This window comes from Crotalus tigris, unplaced genomic scaffold (assembly GCF_016545835.1).
Source record: "Crotalus tigris isolate CLP2741 ecotype Arizona unplaced genomic scaffold, ASM1654583v1 scf7180000019161.1078591, whole genome shotgun sequence".
NCBI lineage: Eukaryota > Metazoa > Chordata > Lepidosauria > Squamata > Viperidae > Crotalus > Crotalus tigris.
In genome coordinates this window covers 240,952-258,767 of record NW_024097408.1, presented here as the reverse complement: position 1 = coordinate 258,767, position 17,816 = coordinate 240,952, and the positions used below count along the sequence as shown (strand labels likewise).

Here is a 17,816-nt window from a genome sequence, read left to right as displayed (position 1 = left end):
AACAAAAGATTACAATTATTCCTATGCTCTATGCACACTGTCCTGTAAAAGCAACAACTACATAATTAGACTTGGTACTATCTTCTCTAGCCGTCCTACCCATTCAATGAAGTCAATATCATTTCCTTTGGAATCTATGTCTACTTATAAATAATGTCTATCACTGAACCATGGAAAGTTCAGTAATTCCATAGCATTCTTTCTTAATTTCTCTGTTTTACCAGCTTTAATTATTCCTTTTTCAATTTAGTATATTTTCCTAACATCATCAGTGCCCCATAAATCAGCTGTATTGGCAATAGTATTCTCTACTTAGACTAGCAAAAATGAAACCCCAAATCAATATCCTATACATATATGAAGGGTTTGACATTCTACAGGAAAATATAAAATGTTTGTGTAATTATGGGTTATGAGAAATTGGATACCCATATATATTTCAATTTAATTATACTCCATATGGAAAAAATAATTCCAGAGTATGATATGCAACACAACAATACAGCTAATATCCCCAAATGTGCAATAGACTATCTGATTGATTCCTAGCTGGAAAGAGCATGTGGGAACCCCCAAATACATTTTTACCTCCATGATGGAACAAAAGCTATATTCAATGTTCCAAAAGTATAAAGAATCCTTATGGGTCTAAAATGCAGAAAAGATATGCAGATTCCTGAGATGCCTGCAATAAAAAGCCTTTCATATTCTTCATTCAGCATCTTCCCATATTCTATTGTGGTGAGTGTTCTTGATCTAGACATTAGTTGTACAAATCTCAGTGAAATCAATGACAAATTAATTATCTCTCAACTCCCATTGATTTCAATGGGTATTAAATGCAACTGACAAAACAAAGATGAGAAAGAAAGGTTGAGGCAGATTTAATTTCCAGCCTTGCTGACCCATTGCTTTCATTATTCCAATGCTATAAAGGTTTTATTGCAAAATATCTAAAGCACACTTGTTGGGGATATCTGTTTTAGAGTTATAAACTGGCAGAAGGCAATGGGGAGTGTTTGCTAAAAAAGTTGGATTGCTAAGAATTCAGAATGATTGTGGCCAAGAATTCTAGGGAAGAGAGTTGTTGAAATATTCTAGAAGGAACTGCAATAAAAGATGTTCTCTGACATATGGGTTCTTCTGCAGTATGAACCACAATTGTCAGCTGTGGTTTTCCAGATCAACAGGAAGGTGATGATCTGGTGAATCTTCTAGAACCTAAAACGTTTCATTTGCAGCTTATGTATTTTCAGGGATGGCACAGAAATATTTCTTGCAAAGCACCTTTAGGTTACAGGCCAAATAATATGCCTCTCCTCAGTCCCCACTTTGAATGGATAATGAATATACCATGGTATAGTAGTAGTAGTAGTAGTAGTAGCAGTAGCAGTAGCAGTAGTAGTAGTAGTAATAATAATAATAATAATAATAATAATAATAATAATAATAATAATAATAATAATAAAAAGTTGGAAAGGACCTTGGAAATCATCTAGTCCAACCCCCTGCTCAGGCAGGAAACCCTATGCCATTTCAGCCAAATGGTTGTCTAGTCTCTTCTTAAAAACTTCCAGTGTTGGAGAATTCACCGCTTCTGGAGGCAGGTTGTTCCATTGATTAATTATTCTAACTGTCAGAAAGTTTCTCCTTAGTTCTAGGTTGCTCCTTGATTAATTTCCATCAGGTACTTCTTGTCCTGCCTTTAGGTGCTTTGGAGAATAGCTTGACTCCCTCTTCTTTGAGATATTGGAACACTGCTATCATGTCCCCCCCTCGTCCTTCTCTTCATTAAACTAGACATACCCAATTCCAGCAACCGTTCCTTATATGCTTTAGCCTCCAGTCCCCTAATCATCTTTGTTGCTCTTCTCTGTACTCTTTCTAGAGTCTCAGCATCTTTTTTACATCGTGGTGACCAAAACTGGATGCAGTATTTCAAGTGTGGCCTTACCAAGGCATTGTAAAGTGGTATTAATACTTCACGTGATCTTGATTCTATCCCTCTGTTAATGCAGCCTAGCACTGTGTTGGCCTTTTTGGCAGCTGCAGCACACTGCTGGCTCATATTTAAGTGATTGTCCACTAGGACTCCGGGATCCCTTTCACAGTTACTACTATTGAGCAAGGTACCCCCCCCTATACTATACCTGTACATTTGGTTTTTCTTGCCTAAATGTAGAACCTTACCTTTTTCACCACTGAATTTCATTTTGTTAGAGAGTGCACAGTTTTCAAGTCTGTCCAGATCCTCTTGTATCTTAAGCTTTTCTTCTGTTGGCTATTCCTGCCAGCTTGGTGTCGTCTGCAAATATGATGAGTTCCCCATCTATCCTCTCATCCAAATCATTGATGAAGATGTTGAAGAGTACTGGGCCTAGAACAGAACCCTGTAGCACCCCACTACACACTTCCCTCCATGTAGATGCAGTTCCATTGAGGACCAGGTGCTGAGTATGGCCGGTCAACCAGCTATGAATCCATCTGATGGTGATGCTGTCTAACCCACATTTTTCTATCTTATGAAGTAGTAGGTTGTGGTCTACTTTATTAAATGCCTTACTGAAGTCCAAGTAAATTATATCCACAACATTCCTCTGGTCCACTAATTTTGTTACTTGATCAAAGAACGCAATAAGGTTTGTCTGGCATGATCTGTTTTTGACAAACCCATGTTGGTTTTTAGTAATGACTTTGTTTGCCTTTATGTGTTTGCTGATTCATTGTTTATCTTTTCCAGAATCTTCCCAGGCATTGAGGTCAGACTGATAGGTTTGTAATTTCCTGGATCCATTTTTTTCCTTTTTTTGAAGATGGGAACTACATCAGCTCTTTTCCAGTTCTCTGGTAGTTCCCCAGTGCTCCAGAATCTTTGAAAAATATAGTTCAGTGGTTCTGAGGTCACATCTGCCAGTTCCTTGAGAACCTTGGGGTATAATCCATCTGGTCCTAGTGATTTGAATTCATTTAGACTGGACAGGTGCTCACTTACCATTTTCTTGCCTATCTTAACTTGTGTTTCTATTCTGTTTTTTATGGCATTATTTTTGATAGGTTGGGCTGTTTTTTCCCTTTGGGTAAAGATACATGCAAAAAAACGAGTTAAACAGTTCTGCTTTCTCCCTGTTACTTCTCACCTTCTTGCCACTTTCCCCCACTAATGGACCAATCATTCTCTTCACTTTTTTCTTGTTTTTTACATGTTAAAAGAAGCTTTTTTTGTTATTTTTGACTTTGATCGCAACCTTAGTTCATTTTGAGCCTTAGCTTTCCTCACTTCACCTTTGCAGGCTCGGGCTATTTGCTGATATTCTGTGCCCTTCTTTCCACTGTGGCTTCAACATCTTCTATCATTTCATCTCTCTTAGTGAGAATTAGATCCAAAATGGCTAATCCTCTAGTTCCCTTCTCTATTTTTGGGGAGACAAAGTTGTCTGCTAGGTTTGTCAGGAATCTGTTTGATCTTCCACTTGGTGCAGAGTTTGTCTCCCAGTTGATGTCAGGGTAATTAAAGTCCTCCATTACTATTGTGATGTGCTTCCTGCATACCTTAGTTAGCTGAATAGCAAAAAGTTCATCTATTTCCTCTGTTTGGTTGGGTGGCCTATAGTATACACCTATGGCAATGTCGTTTCCCCCCCCCTTTATATTGACCCAAATGCATTCAAGACAGTTTTCATCATTGTTGTGCTCTATTCTGTAGAGATGTAGTTATTTCTTATATAGAGAGCAACTCCACCTCCTCTTTTATTTGGTCTGTTTCTTTTAAATAATATAAATCCCTCTAGCTGTGTCTTCCATTTGTGGGTTTCATCCCACCATGTTTCATATCTATCCTCATTAACCTGAATTTCTAGTTCACCCTGTTTACTGTTCATACTCTGTGCATTGGTGTATAGACATTTATGACTGACCCTGTGTTTACTTTCTACATAACCTGTGTGGTGCCTGAGTTCCCCTATTTTCTTACCACCTGTTTGGTTAGTGCACTTTGTGTGGCACTCATTATTAAAAGCTTGATTTTGCTTAACAGCAAGGTTGATATTCTTGTCCACACACACATCTATGTTACATGCACTGATAGCCCTATAATTTTTAGATTGCCGGGGACAGGGATGTTCTGTATCAATTAACTCACTGTTCCTGTTGTTTAGTTTAAATATTCCTTCAGAAAATCTGTGAATTTATTGCCGAGTAACTCAGTCCCTTTCTTTGATGGATGCAAACCATTTCTTTTGTACATTTTTTCATTGGACTAACTACAGACATCGTGACTAATATAACCAAAAGCCTTCCCCTTTACACCACTCCTTTAGCCACATATTGAATTCTACTATAAGCTGGCCTTTTCCATTTTGCTCCTTATATACTGGTAAAACCTCTGAAAAAGTAAGCCTACAGCCTATCCTGCTAAGCACCTGCCCCAAGCTCTGGAAATTATTTTGCACAGAGAGTACATCTTTTTGGGAAAGATTGTTAGTGCCAAGATGTACAATAGCCTCCACATCACAGTCCTTGCTGGCATTCTTGACTATTTTAAAAATACGCTTCTTGTCCTTACTGGCAGTAGCACCTAGAAGACACCTGAGCTATTTGAAGCCTCTGTGTCCTTTCCTAAATTTACATCCCTTATAATTGAATCACCAATCAGAAAGGTAGCTTCTCTTTTAGGATGCCTTTCTGTTCTTGCATGACTGATGTGTAATACCTGATTCGCATTCTCCCTGTCAAAAACAAGTTCTTCATCTCGGACCACAATCCCCTGCTTATTTGAGTTATCATCATAAATATCTTTACCTGTCTCCTTAATGTCCCTATTAAGGTCAGCAAGGGCACTGTATCTGTTGTGCAGGGTCGCAGCGAAAGCTTTATGTTTACGGTTCACAGCTCTCGCCCTGCCAGATCCCACGGTTCTCCACACTGCCCTTCTCCTGCAGGATCTTTGTGGTAGAAGGGGCTGATAGCGTGGAGGCTCAATAGAGTAGAAGGACTGAACTGGACACCTAATTTCTGCCTGAAGAGCACAGATTACAGACTCTAGATAAACAATCTGTCCTTGTAGACTAGTGATTTGTTTATAGATAGGATAGTTTCCAAGTTTGAAAAGAGTACTGTGAAAGACAGCTGCAAAATAATTGTTGCACTGAACTAAGCCAGACATTCTGAGATACAAGGAATCTCAGATGCACTTGCCCTGAATGTACCACTACTCTTTTTTATTTTTAATTATATGATTCACGCACCATTAGGTGCGCGGGCCGCTACTTTCCTCCACCCTCCTCCTTTTTAACTCTTCCCAGCAAGCTCTGGGCAGTTTAAATGTAATGGAGGTCCAATCTGCAGGGCCTCAGCTACTTTCCTCCTCCACCCTCTTCCTTTTTAACTCACAGATTGTAGCCTTACAAGTCTTACATAAGACAATTACTTCATTAATTAGAAGCTTTGATATGAGATATAATGAGCCTAATTTCTACTTGCTTCAGTGTACAGAATAGCTAACATTCATATTCAGATAAATCATGGGACAAAGCTTATTTGAGAGTACAAATAAGCTTTAGTGAAAACTTTAATAACAAGGATCCAGGAATGTAAAGTAACAAAATAATATATACTATTATGTATTAGCAAATCTCTAAATATAGGTACTCTTCGACTTATAACAATTCATTTAGTAACCATTCGAAGTTGCAACAGCACTGAAAAATGACTCATGAACATTTTTTCTCATGGTCATGTGATCAAAATTCAGATGCTTGGCAACTGACTCATATTTATGATGGTTGCAGTGTCCTGGATCATGTGATCACCTTTTGTGACCTTCTGACAAGCAAAATCAATGGGGAAGCTAGATTTACTTAACAACCATGTTACTAACCTAACAAATGCAAAGAAAGATTCACTTAACAACTGTGGAGTAAAAGTCATAAAATGGGGAAAAATTCATTTAACTGTCTTACTTAGCAACAAAAATTTTGGGCTCAATTGTAGTCATAAGTTGAGCACTACCATATAAAGTTAACCAAATAAGTTGGACAAGTAGTCTCAAATTTTCTGGCAAATTCAGTGGCTGGAAATTTACATAAAATAATATCTTCACATTTGGAGGAATTCAGGTGAGGGAAAGCTGTTCTGACCAAGCATCTAACATCTCACTAATACCATTTAAAAACTTCCCAATGACCCCCTTCATTTTGGTTTGGGTTTTTTTTTTTTTCATAAACTTATCAATCAATCCATACCTTGGTAGCCTCATCCTTGACAGTCCAGTGACCCTTCTTTGAACGTCTTGCCACACCACCACTGCTGTAACGGTCCACGTGGGCCCCTACCGGCAGCATAGGTGCTTGGAAGTAACGCAATTCCAGCACGCTACCTGGCAGAGACCTCCGTGGAACAGGGAAAAAGAACTGTGAGCAAGAATAATTGAACAGAAAGAAGAAAAGATCTATTCCATTCAAGTTTAAGAGCTCCCCTTTTAACCAAAACATCAGCCCTTTTTTTATGCATGGTCAAGAAAGATTCTTCCCATCCTTCAAGAAGTCTTGTAATCATGGCATAAAAGATCATCAAAATATGGGTGTGAGAGCAAGTTTAAAGTATGCCTACAAAAGGCATGTTCTACATATAGAACACTTTTCCTACCTTTAACTAAAAATAATAATAAAATAATTGGCTAGATTTCAAATACTGAAGATTAGTTTAGAATAGAGTGAGAATTAGTGGTTCAACATGTTGTGGGAAACCAGCAATTATCTAACAGGGTTTGAAAATCTGGATATTGTGAAGGAGCACTACTTGGTTTCTGAAAGCATGAAGTCTCCCTACCGAGAATAGGTAGAAACTGGGCGTCCACGTAATTGGTCTATCTCCATTTGCATTCTCTCAATCTCAGCCAATAGCTGCTCCTGCAGGACGTAGTCAAAGGAGGGGATCAGTTCTGGAAAGCAACCTAGCTGACCTTCCATCATACTCTTTAAATGATTTTATAAACTTTCCTCATTCTTATCCTTAACCCAATCCCATACTTTCTCAAATTCAACGTGTTTCTCTCCAGTTCTGGACTTAAGAGATTCCCAGCACATGTATACATAAAACTCAATTCTTAGTTGCCATTTGCCTCACCTTGTTTGCTAGTAGTTCATCCTGTACTTTCTTCATGTTGGCAATTTCCTCACTTAGAGTATTCTTAAGGGGGATAAAATGAGAGAAGCAGAAAAATGTAATCAGAGTAAACACATAATAAATTTCTGACATGGAATGTAATATACCTTCGTCTCTACAGAGGCTATATCTTTCCTTTGTTCATCAACAGAGAATCAACTTGTATTAGAGCAGACTATGAAATGAAGGATAATTTCAGATGTTTTTCTATTTGAGCATTTGCTTTATGAACATACCTGCTTCTTCTTCTGTCACAAACACCCACCCACCAATCAAATCACCTATGATTAAGACTTTCAACTGACAGTCAGAACTCTGCTGGCTGTGGAATTCTAGGAGTTGATGTCCACATGCCTTAAAATTGTCAAGTTTGGGAAACACTGCTCTAGGGAGTCTCAGTTGCTGGCTTTCGAAACTTTAGACTTCTGGGGCTCCTTTTATTCAAGAACTTGGATGGTCAGTTTCTTTAACAACTAGAATAATGGCTATCATCTTTAAGATTAAACAAAACAAAAACCATCCACAATGGCCACTATGAGATTTTGTTTTGTTTTTTGCAGCAGTTACTATGCTTTTACCCATAATACCTAAGATCCAAAATATCCAGTACATTTTATTTTAGAAAAACAAAGATTATGGTTACTATTTTATTTTTCAAGGTATGATATTCCTGAATTCTATGAGTTCCTCCAGTTGGATTCTCACTCAGCTATCTACAGATACATGACAGCTGATTCCCACACCACAAACCTAATTCATGCCTACAGAAACACGTACCTTTTCCTCCAGTGCCCCCATTCTTTCTTTCAAATGCAACTGGAGACGTTCATTGGATTCAGATAGCAGCTTATCTACTGTTTCTGAGAGGCGCTTGTTATGTTCATCATTCATTTTCTCCCTTTGGCGTGCCTATTTTGCCAAAAGAGAGAACAAAAGTAAAAGGATTATCTGTAGGTCATTCCTCCATTCTACTATCTTACCTTCTTGTCTGTAATCAATGACTCCAGTTTCATCACACCTAGGATTTCTCTTTTCCATATACATTTCAGTTAGTGTATTTTTAATACTTTCCATGCACATGAAATAGGAGATCAGAAGCTGTCTTGTGCCAGAAAGACCAGTGGTCCATCTAGCATATTACTGTCAATACTGACTGAGAACAATTCTTCAGGATTTGTAGTAATCTCCATTGTTTTCTGACAGACATAAGATCAAATTGGAACATTTTTCATGCATGGCATTTGCATGTGCATAGAACTATAGCTGATTAGCAATGGTCTGGCACTTCCAGTACCCATCTAATTTTGCACTAGTTTTTCACTCATGCCCTCACCCTCTGGAGCTCCTGATTCTTCTCTTCCAATTGGGCTTCAAGTTGACGCAAACGCTCTTCAAAATTGCCATGCCTCTCCTCTGCCTAGATAAAGAAGTGAATGAGAGAATTAAGCCATGTTTTGTTTCTCTTAGAACTCAAAATCCTCCTGTTTCTCCAATTTCCCCTTGTCCTCCAACACCAGCAATCAGTATTCCATTGCCCATTCCCTCCCTCTGTTCCATTTCCTTCTTGTTCTGCACAGTACCTTGTTAAGGGCAGCTACCCTCTGAGCCAACTGGGCCTCTATCTCAGGTAAAGTCTCAGCCTTTTGAAGAGTCTGCTGAAGTTTCTGCTTGGCATCTTCCAGCCAGTCTTGTAGCTGCCTGTTTTTTTCTTCACTCTATACAGATATATAACTACTTTTAAGGGATTGTCAAGACACAAAACACTGCAAGATGAGCCATCATATAAATAATTGAGTATTACCCACTATCAGTATGCTTGTAAAAATGGAGTGGGGATGGGATGTGTGTAGAATATGGGAAACTACCAAATTATCTGCAGGTTATGTAGAATGTGAACATTAAGGTCAACCAGACATTAGCAGGGAAACACTGGAGCCAATGTAAGAAATAGAGTGACGAAAAGGCAAAGGTAGGAACTCACTTGTCTATAGAGAGATTCCTTACTGGCCAACTCATTCTCCAGTTTGTCATTGACATCATGAAGGGATGTTGCCTCTCGCTGAGCACTTAGGTAGCGTTTTTCTAATGTGGTAATTCGTTCCTCCATGTCTTCTCGCTGAGCTAATGCCTATTACCCATACCACATAAGAGAAGGAAAAGATTATAAATGGTAGGGGATAGATACTGTCTCCAATTCTCTGAAAACATAAGAAACCTCTGCCCAGATTCTCCACTTACTAGTTATGAGTTAAATTAACATTTTTGAGATCTTACAAATTCTTTTCAGTTAATTTGCCTATTACATGCAAAAGCTGTACATTTCATGACATGAAGCTATTTAGTATAGAGATAGTCCTCAATTTATGACCACAATTGTGATAAGAATTTTCATTGCTAAGCAAGGTTGTGGTAAATGAATTGTGCTCAATTTTATGACCTTTTTGCCAGAGTTGTTAAGTAAATCACTGCAGTTCTTAAGTAACTCATGCAATCATTAATTAAATCTGTCCATCTCATGATCATTTTTACTATGTTTTCTCTGCTTTTTCTAAAACTCTACAAGATTCCATCTATATACTACTAAACCTCTTGTGTCTGTAACTATTAACTAGATCAGGGATTCACAATCCGCAGTCTGTGGACCAGTACTGGGGCGCAGCATGCCAGCAACCGGTCCACACAAACAAGCAAAGCCCCATCCGTGGGATTCAGGCAGCACACAAACTATGCACAGTCCGATCTGCAGAAAACTACGCACAGTTCCATCTGCATGGAACAGGTCCCTGGTGCCCAAAAGGTTGGGGACCTCTGAACTAGATGAAAAGGTCCATCATGGGGAAAAACTTTTTCAATCAAAGTACTTAAAATGGACTAACTTATGAAATGCATCGAAGATCCAGAACCTATGGCTTCATGCTATTAAAATTTGGCAAATTTTATAAAATGTTTTATGACATAAAAATTATCATAAAGTATTTTGTGACATAATCCAAAATGTCATAAAACATTTCATGTAATCTACTGCTAATGTTGACTGTGCTATACAGTTCAATGTGGGCTATTTCAAGGTGACTATATCTCTGAATTTTAAAGAATTTTTCCAGTGCATTAGAGCTCTGCTATTGTTGAAGGCACTGAAGAATCTCAGAAATGATGGCCCAATGGGTCATGGGTTGACTTGAATTGGAGTTCATTTTCAGGGAACTTCTGTCCAGTACATGTCCAAAACCTCGAAAGACAAAACCTCTGGTCCTGGTGACCAATCCAGATTGGATCCTGCAACATTATCCTGGGACACATATATTCGCCTTCATTCATGGGTTGTCTAGTATTTTACGTATGGATGCCATTTAGCTTCATAAATAGCTTTACATTATTGGCCATTACAACACCAATCCCTTCTGAAAAACTCCGGATTACTATATTGGCCTCCTCCATTTTCACAAGCCATTACTGCTATGGGAATCCACTGATTGAATAAGATGTTTTTCTGAAAAACTCTCTCCAAATGATTCCCACCTTCTGAATTTCATAAGCTGAGATATTTGAATATTGATTTATTGCAGACCTGCCTATCCTAGTGCCCTCTTGATAAGTTTAGATTGCAATTCCCAAAGGTCTTTGGTCATGTTAACAGGGAAGAGGTACTTTCAGTATACCCAGAAGAGGTCAGATTAAAGACTTACTTGATCTAGATAAGAGATAACCTGCCATAAAATAAGATGGTATACCATTCATTGTCTTTTACCTCCTTGAGATCTCTTTGTAGCTTGGCATTAATCTCTTCAGATTTAATAAGATCTCGTTGGGCTGTGGCTAACTCTTCCTCCAGCTCTGCCATCTGCCGACAGAGCATGGTAAGTCTTTCTTTCAACTGGGATAGTTCTCCTCTCTGGCGCTCCAAAACCTCTTCCAGCTCAGATTCCCGACTTCCACGCCCCAAATCAAGAGTCCCAGATCCATTGGCCTAAAGAATGAAGAAAGTAAAAAGAGATTCATGTAAGTTAATCCTGCTTGATATGAACACTAGGTTCTTCATCCTCCTGCCATTATTCATGTTCACTGCATAAGTGAGGCCTATAAATTAGTTATAACAATCATGTTCTGTATGCAAAACAAAAACAAAAATCCCTAGCTTAAATCAGTGACATTTCTGGGGGGGGAATAGGGGGAATTAAAAAAACATCTCATTTAAGGGACTAGATTGGTGTCAGCAGAAGCAACACTACCACATTATCTACACACAGTCTGACATGCTAAAGTCACATCTTATAATCTTCTTTTGACAAAATACACTAAAAAACAAGATGCCTTAAGGCTAAGGGTAATCCCCAAGGTCTTTTTGCAATTCCTGGAGCCCTAATGATTCACTATTAGTGAAACATGATGTTAGAGGAAGCCAGGCAGCATAAGAAACAAGAGCCGAGGTGGCGCAGCAGTTAGAGTGCAGTACTGCAGGCCACTTTAGCTGACTGTGTTCAGCAGGTCAGCGGTTCAAATCTCACCGGCTCAAGGTTGACTCAGCCTTCCATCCTTCCAGGGTAGGTAAAATGAGGACCCAGATTGTTGGGGGCAATGTAAATACATATATATACATTGCTTACTGGTGTACACCGCTTAGAGAGTGCTTGCATTTAAAGCGGTATATAAGTCTCATAAATAAATAAATAAATAAAAAAATAAACTTAAATAGAAAAATGTCTGAGGGAATTAGGAACATTGAAAAAACAAAATACCTCACAACTGCTATATAAGAAGCTTTCATAACCCAATAAAAATTTCAAATATCTCCATATAAGGTCACAATGAACATGGCTGCTTGATCTAACCAACATTTTAAAGTACCTCTCTATACTTTAAAGAATAACAAGAGTTGGAAGGACCTTAGAGGTCTTCTAGTCAAACTCCTTGCTCAGGCAGGAAGCCCCATACTATTTCAGCAGGAAGCACTATACCATTTCACCATCCTTTCTACCACCCTTTTCTGCTTCCCTTCTGATTTGCTTTCCAGGGCTACTTACACATAATTGAGCATCTCCTTCTTTGCTGGAATCATCTAGGCCAGATCGGCGTCGGGCAAGCTGCTCTCGAAGGGAAAGAGACTGCAGAGTAGAAAGAGATAATGAAATTTTTAAAAGTGAGATATGTAGAATTGCATACAATTAATTTTAATGAATAAGAAATAGGGCAGCCCTTTCAGCAGCACTGAAGAATCTTTTAGTATGGAGAATATATTGCCAAAATTACATAAAATATTATGTCCACACTGTTTCACTATCATGAATTTTCACCTAGATTCTCTGATTGCATTCATCCATAGGACTATGTCAAGATTTTATGTAACCGTGATTTGTTCAACAAGTCAATATGGTCAATTCCCACAAAGTAATAAACTAATGCCTTCTGGCACCCATGGTATAACTATCAGACCTTTTAGTGGTACCATAACTCAATACCCTATGAAATCTTCCTGAAAGTTGCAGTATAAAAACTTTGAAATAATACACAGAGGTGGTCCACAAGAATATTAAGTTCAATATGTGGTAGAAATCAAAAGCCTCTAAGACAGTGATGGTGAACCTTTTAGGGACCGAGTGCCCAAAAACTGGCCCTATCCCCGCTCCACCTCCTGCCCCGACCCCACCCCACCTGCCGCAGGGCCACTCATTGCCTCCAGGGCATGCTGCAGATCGCCCAGGCAGCCCAGCAGCGCCATGGTGGCCACGCCCTCTGCCCGCGCCCCACAGCATCAACTATGCGCGATGGGGCATGAGGACAGAGTCTTGTCTACACTGCCTGGCTGCCATGTCCTTGGCTGCGCTGCTTCACATGGGCCATGCTTGGGGGCAACTTTCCTCCAGGGGGGGGTAATGGTGAGGAGGGGATCACGGGGGGAGGCAAGGCTGGGGCAATGGCATGTATGCCCATAGAGAGGGCTCCAAGTGCCGTCTCTGGCACACGTGCCATAGGTTCACCACCACTGCTCTAAGAGATCAAGCAGGATCAATGAACTTTCCTTTTGTCTTTATTTTATAAAGGATTATCTATCTATCTATCTCAAAACTGAAGAACTGAACTGAAAAAGGCCAAGACAATTGGTGTCCTCCAAAAATATCTGCACCTGCAAAAATTCCAATCTTTCAAGCAACTTACTCAAAAAGGCTATTTATGACTGAACAGTTCTTACTTAAATATGAGTATCCAAAGAAGGTTTCTTCTGGAATGGGCAAATGATTGCCTCCAACAATCCCACTGTATCACACAAAGATGCATTCACTCATCCCGTCAGTTCTTCCAAATAAGCCAAGATAAGCAATGATCAAGAGCTCATCTAGTAGGTTGAACAATGATACATCTTATCCTTATTCCCAAGTCTCAGATTCAATGTGAATGTTATATTTTGAAGGAAAGACCATGCAACAAAATCATGACAAAATGTGATCATATTCACCAGATGATGAAGAATAACTCGATGACAAAAGATATCTATAACTCAACATGGTAATATCCAGGCTGCTTCTCTCTTAAGAAGAGATAAAACCTAAGTCACAGATGTACCTTATTTTATGTCTTAAGTCTAGTAATAATTTGAGACAGACTCAGAAAATAATTGTCACTGAGATCATGAAACGTTTGAGCTAGCCTTGTGCAAAGTACCTTAGGATGATTGCTAAAATCCCTCAAGATAGTGCCCTAGAGTTTTCTAACTTCATATTTGAGACTACTTCTGTGACTTCAAATCAAGCTGCAGCACAGCAGGATGGTGGCTTATCAATAGTACTCTTAGCCTATCTCCCTAACCAAGTGTTGGATAAAAGATCTTAGAATCTTTCCCAGATTGGGGAGTTTTTCTGGGAAACAAGATAGCAATCCCCTGGCCCATAGCACCTTACCTACTCTTAGCCCTCACAATCTGGATAGATGCTGCACTGAGAAATCAAAGAACAATAGTTGAATCAGCTCTACAACTCCTACTCTGCCACCCAGATTTCAACAAACTATATCAGTTTAGCTTCTGAATGGGTTTCAATAAGATTATAAGTTAAACCCAAACCACATTATAGCTTAGTGCAAGAAATGACCTGTCCTCCAAGGTCCATAGATTGTATTTCACACTAAGTACTTGTATTGTGACTTTAGGTATGAGATAGGCCACTGAGCCGAATTTCTGAGATAATGCAGATCTGGAACTGTAAGTATAAAAGCAATGATCCTACTATCAGATACTGTTTAGAGGTTGATTGGAATAAGTAAACATCTTTCACGGCCTTTGATATTTTTCAAAGTATCCTAGACCCACAAGCCAACACAGAAAAGCAAGTTCAAAGAATGGACACCTGGACCTGAGTATTAAGTTTGGAATTCTGGAAAAACTCTGCAAATATATTTAATAATTTGTTTTCAACAGCCCAACTTACACTTATATGCTATCTTGCCTTCTATTATATTCACAACACACAATAAAATCTCCAAAGATGCAATTCTTTTGTCAGTCTCAACCACCACTCATGTGAAATCACTGATATTCAAAGACTCAGATCACATTTGTGTGGCAAAGTATTTCTGAAGTACTCTTTAGGTGTCCATAATATCCCTGAAAGTAGAAACAAGACCTCTTCCTTACCTCTTGATTAGATATTTCTAGCTCCTCCTCTAATACTGCAACACGCTCTAATGCCACTCGCAGCCGTTCTCGAACCTGCCATATATCAGAGATAGTTACAATTAGTAATGTATAAAGGAATAGTTGGACTTCCAGGTGAACATGGTGAATTAGATGTCTCTGAAAGACCAGAGATGCCACTGTGGTGACAACTTATGGACTGGCTCAATCAAATAGAACCTCTTCGGACAAGGAAGGACAAGAAATCGCCCTCTTGAGTTCCACATAGCTGCTTCTCACAAGATCACAGACAGCATTCATTCCGCAGGTCTGAGCACTGAGAGAAAAGGAAAACCATCAAACTCTGGTGTGCAGCCTTTTAAAAAATATTAGGTTTATCTAACCTCATTTTTGGATTTATAATTATTTCATAATTAAAAGAGGTCTTCCAAACAACAAGTTTGAAAAGCTATAACATGAACATAACCTATCCTAATTATACTTTTTTTTCCAGACATAAAGAAAAGTGAAAGATGTGAAGGAGGACTACATGAAAGAATTTATAGACAGATAGGATGAAGAGGTGAAACAAATTCCATCTGATATAGAAATATTGGAAAATTTTAAAAAATGGAATATAAAACAGATGATAATCAGAGTGGAATTAAAAATTATAAAGTAAAATTTTAAAAATGACCTGGGCAAGGACTTATTGCTGGATATAGATATAGATATAGATAGAGATAGATAGATAGATAGATAGATAGATAGATAGATAGATAGATAGATAGATAGATAGATAGATAGATAGATAGATAGATAGGGTTCCTAAAGCCTTGAAGAGGAAGAAAAGTTTGAATGGAGATTTAATCCCAAAATAGCAACTTGATGAATTAAAGATTAAGATTGTTAGAAACAAAAGAATAGAACATAAAGTTGACTTGATCAGGGATAAAATGATAATTATTTCTATAAGACTCTGTAAAGCCTTAATGGACTTTTGTCAACATTTGGCTAGAAACTATAATGATTTTTGGATTTGTGAATGGATACGATGAGGTATGGGAAGAAGTGAATTATATATATATAAAACCTCATAGGAGGTGGAGAAATATTAATTTGCTTCTACTTCTTGCAAGGAAGACTGGGAGTCACTTCTTTCCATATTTTTTTTCTATCTGTTTTCTTTTCTCTCCTGTTTTTTTTCTCCTTTTTCTTTTACATTTTGAATTTACATTTCTTTTTACTCCTTTCTTTCTGATTTCAGTTCATATTATCTTTTAATACTGCAAAACTTTTTAATAAGCATTTTTTTAAAAAAAAGAAAGGAAGGAATAATTATGCCTTGTGTCCTAATACAGGTGCCTCTGCTTGATTCTTCAGCCAATTAAGCTTTGCATCTTGAAAACACTCAAAATAATCCACCCCCTGTGTGCTGCTTCACATCGTGAGGGCTTCTACATTAATTTTAGCCAGCAAAACACTGGCTGATGGTGAAGGAAATATTTAGGACAGTACAGGTAAAGCTCCCTGTCTCCAAAAGCCAGGCACTCCCAGTTCCCCCAGTCAATAATTTTTTCACCTTCTCATCCAGAGCTTTGTGATGTTCAAAGAGTGACTTGAGAGCCTTCAGCACCTCCACCTCACTGGAGACTCCAGCTGGGGACTGAGCCTGACGCTTCACTACTGTCATGCGAAGGGAACGCTCATGTCGTGATACTAGGCATTCCAGATGTTCTAGCAGCAGCTAAGGAGAAGCAGTCAGATGAAGATGAAAGTTTGAGGAAGATACAATTCTGACTCTGTAAATGTCACAGTGGGTTCAGACTCAGAGTCAGAAGAGGGAACTGACGACAAGCAGCCAGCTCCAGTGTCCCCAGTCAGATTGCTGTTTGAGAAGGCAAAAGAGTGGGCCAACCTCAGCAGACAAAACTGCCATCGCACTCTGAAGATGAGGATACAGAATTGCTGCCCTCACCCAAAAAAAGACCTTGGCAGGCTGCAAAGAGAGAAGAGCAAAATGTGCTGAAAGATTGCTCACACAGAAAGAGTCTTATCCCCACTTGGATTGCTTCTACTAAAACGGGCCAACAAGCACAAGCTTTCCATTGATAACTACCACCCATTAACTCCCACTCTATGCACCTTGACTCATGAACCTCCCAATCCTGACATTGAACCTGGCCAGCTGACAAATCTGTTACAAACTCTTGATTACTCTCCTGTGTGCCGCATTCATTTGAATCTTTTGAAAGCTTTTGATTTGAAACTCTTGCTAAACTTTGGGGAAAACTTGTCTCTATAATGCAAACACATATGTTTGCAAGTCTCATTTAGTAAAGAACAAACTATCTCTTTGTGTATATTTGTCCTGGGATAGGACAGTAACTGGAAAGACAGCAAATGCCAAAATCATTAGAGTGGCAGGACTCTGCACAAACTTTCATTTGTTTTGCAGAACAAACAGTCATTGCCATAAACAGATAAATCAGTCAGGATGATAGCATTTTCAAACAGCAAGGACAGAAAGACAGTTTTGCTTTCAGATGCTGAGGCAAGCTCCACTGAGAAAAAAAAACAGCTTTTGGAAGTAGAAGGAGCTAAATTCTATTCTGATGGGAGAATAGGAGTCGGGATCCAAACAATTTACTAAAAATTAAAGAAACAGACAAATTAAAGTAATGAACAACTAATATAAAATAAATAACAGACATTAATAATTACAAAATCTCTTTTTGCCTATACACACATCTGCATCAAAATTATTTTTGTATAGTGTTTTACCAGTGCACGTACATAGTCATATATAATGAAAGAACATGATGAGAAAGGATAATTGACTTTGTACAAGGCTTTAGTTAGTATATTTAGGATAATATACTGTATGTATCAATAACACAGCACACAAAAGTAATCTTATAAAATACATGGACTATGTCAACAATCCATTTTGAGGTAAAATATCAAATATATTAGTTATATGAAGGCAGTAGACTTTGGGGAAAGGTATCATTTAATATTACCAATTAGTACAGTAGAATCTGGAAAATTC

General features: G+C 38.4%; 1 protein-coding gene across 11 annotated transcripts in view; it reads right to left on the bottom strand.

Moving 5' to 3' along the window:
- The window catches only part of PPFIA3 (PTPRF interacting protein alpha 3), a 65,222-nt gene that overhangs the window by 24,356 nt on the left and 23,050 nt on the right, over nucleotides 1–17,816 (bottom strand). For 9 of the 11 annotated variants that reach the window (XM_039360152.1, XM_039360151.1, XM_039360153.1 and 6 more), the window contains 11 exons: nucleotides 16,347–16,511; nucleotides 14,786–14,860; nucleotides 12,183–12,263; nucleotides 10,910–11,128; nucleotides 9,143–9,289; nucleotides 8,742–8,876; nucleotides 8,495–8,578; nucleotides 7,939–8,070; nucleotides 7,123–7,185; nucleotides 6,826–6,905; nucleotides 6,240–6,384 (listed from right to left, as the gene is read on the bottom strand). In XM_039360152.1, the coding sequence (XP_039216086.1) occupies nucleotides 6,240–6,384; nucleotides 6,826–6,905; nucleotides 7,123–7,185; nucleotides 7,939–8,070; nucleotides 8,495–8,578; nucleotides 8,742–8,876; nucleotides 9,143–9,289; nucleotides 10,910–11,128; nucleotides 12,183–12,263; nucleotides 14,786–14,860; nucleotides 16,347–16,511 (1,326 nt within the window). The remainder of the gene's footprint in view (nucleotides 1–6,239; nucleotides 6,385–6,825; nucleotides 6,906–7,122; nucleotides 7,186–7,938; nucleotides 8,071–8,494; nucleotides 8,579–8,741; nucleotides 8,877–9,142; nucleotides 9,290–10,909; nucleotides 11,129–12,182; nucleotides 12,264–14,785; nucleotides 14,861–16,346; nucleotides 16,512–17,816) is intronic. The other 2 variants (XM_039360159.1, XM_039360160.1) reach the window with 2 other exon arrangements.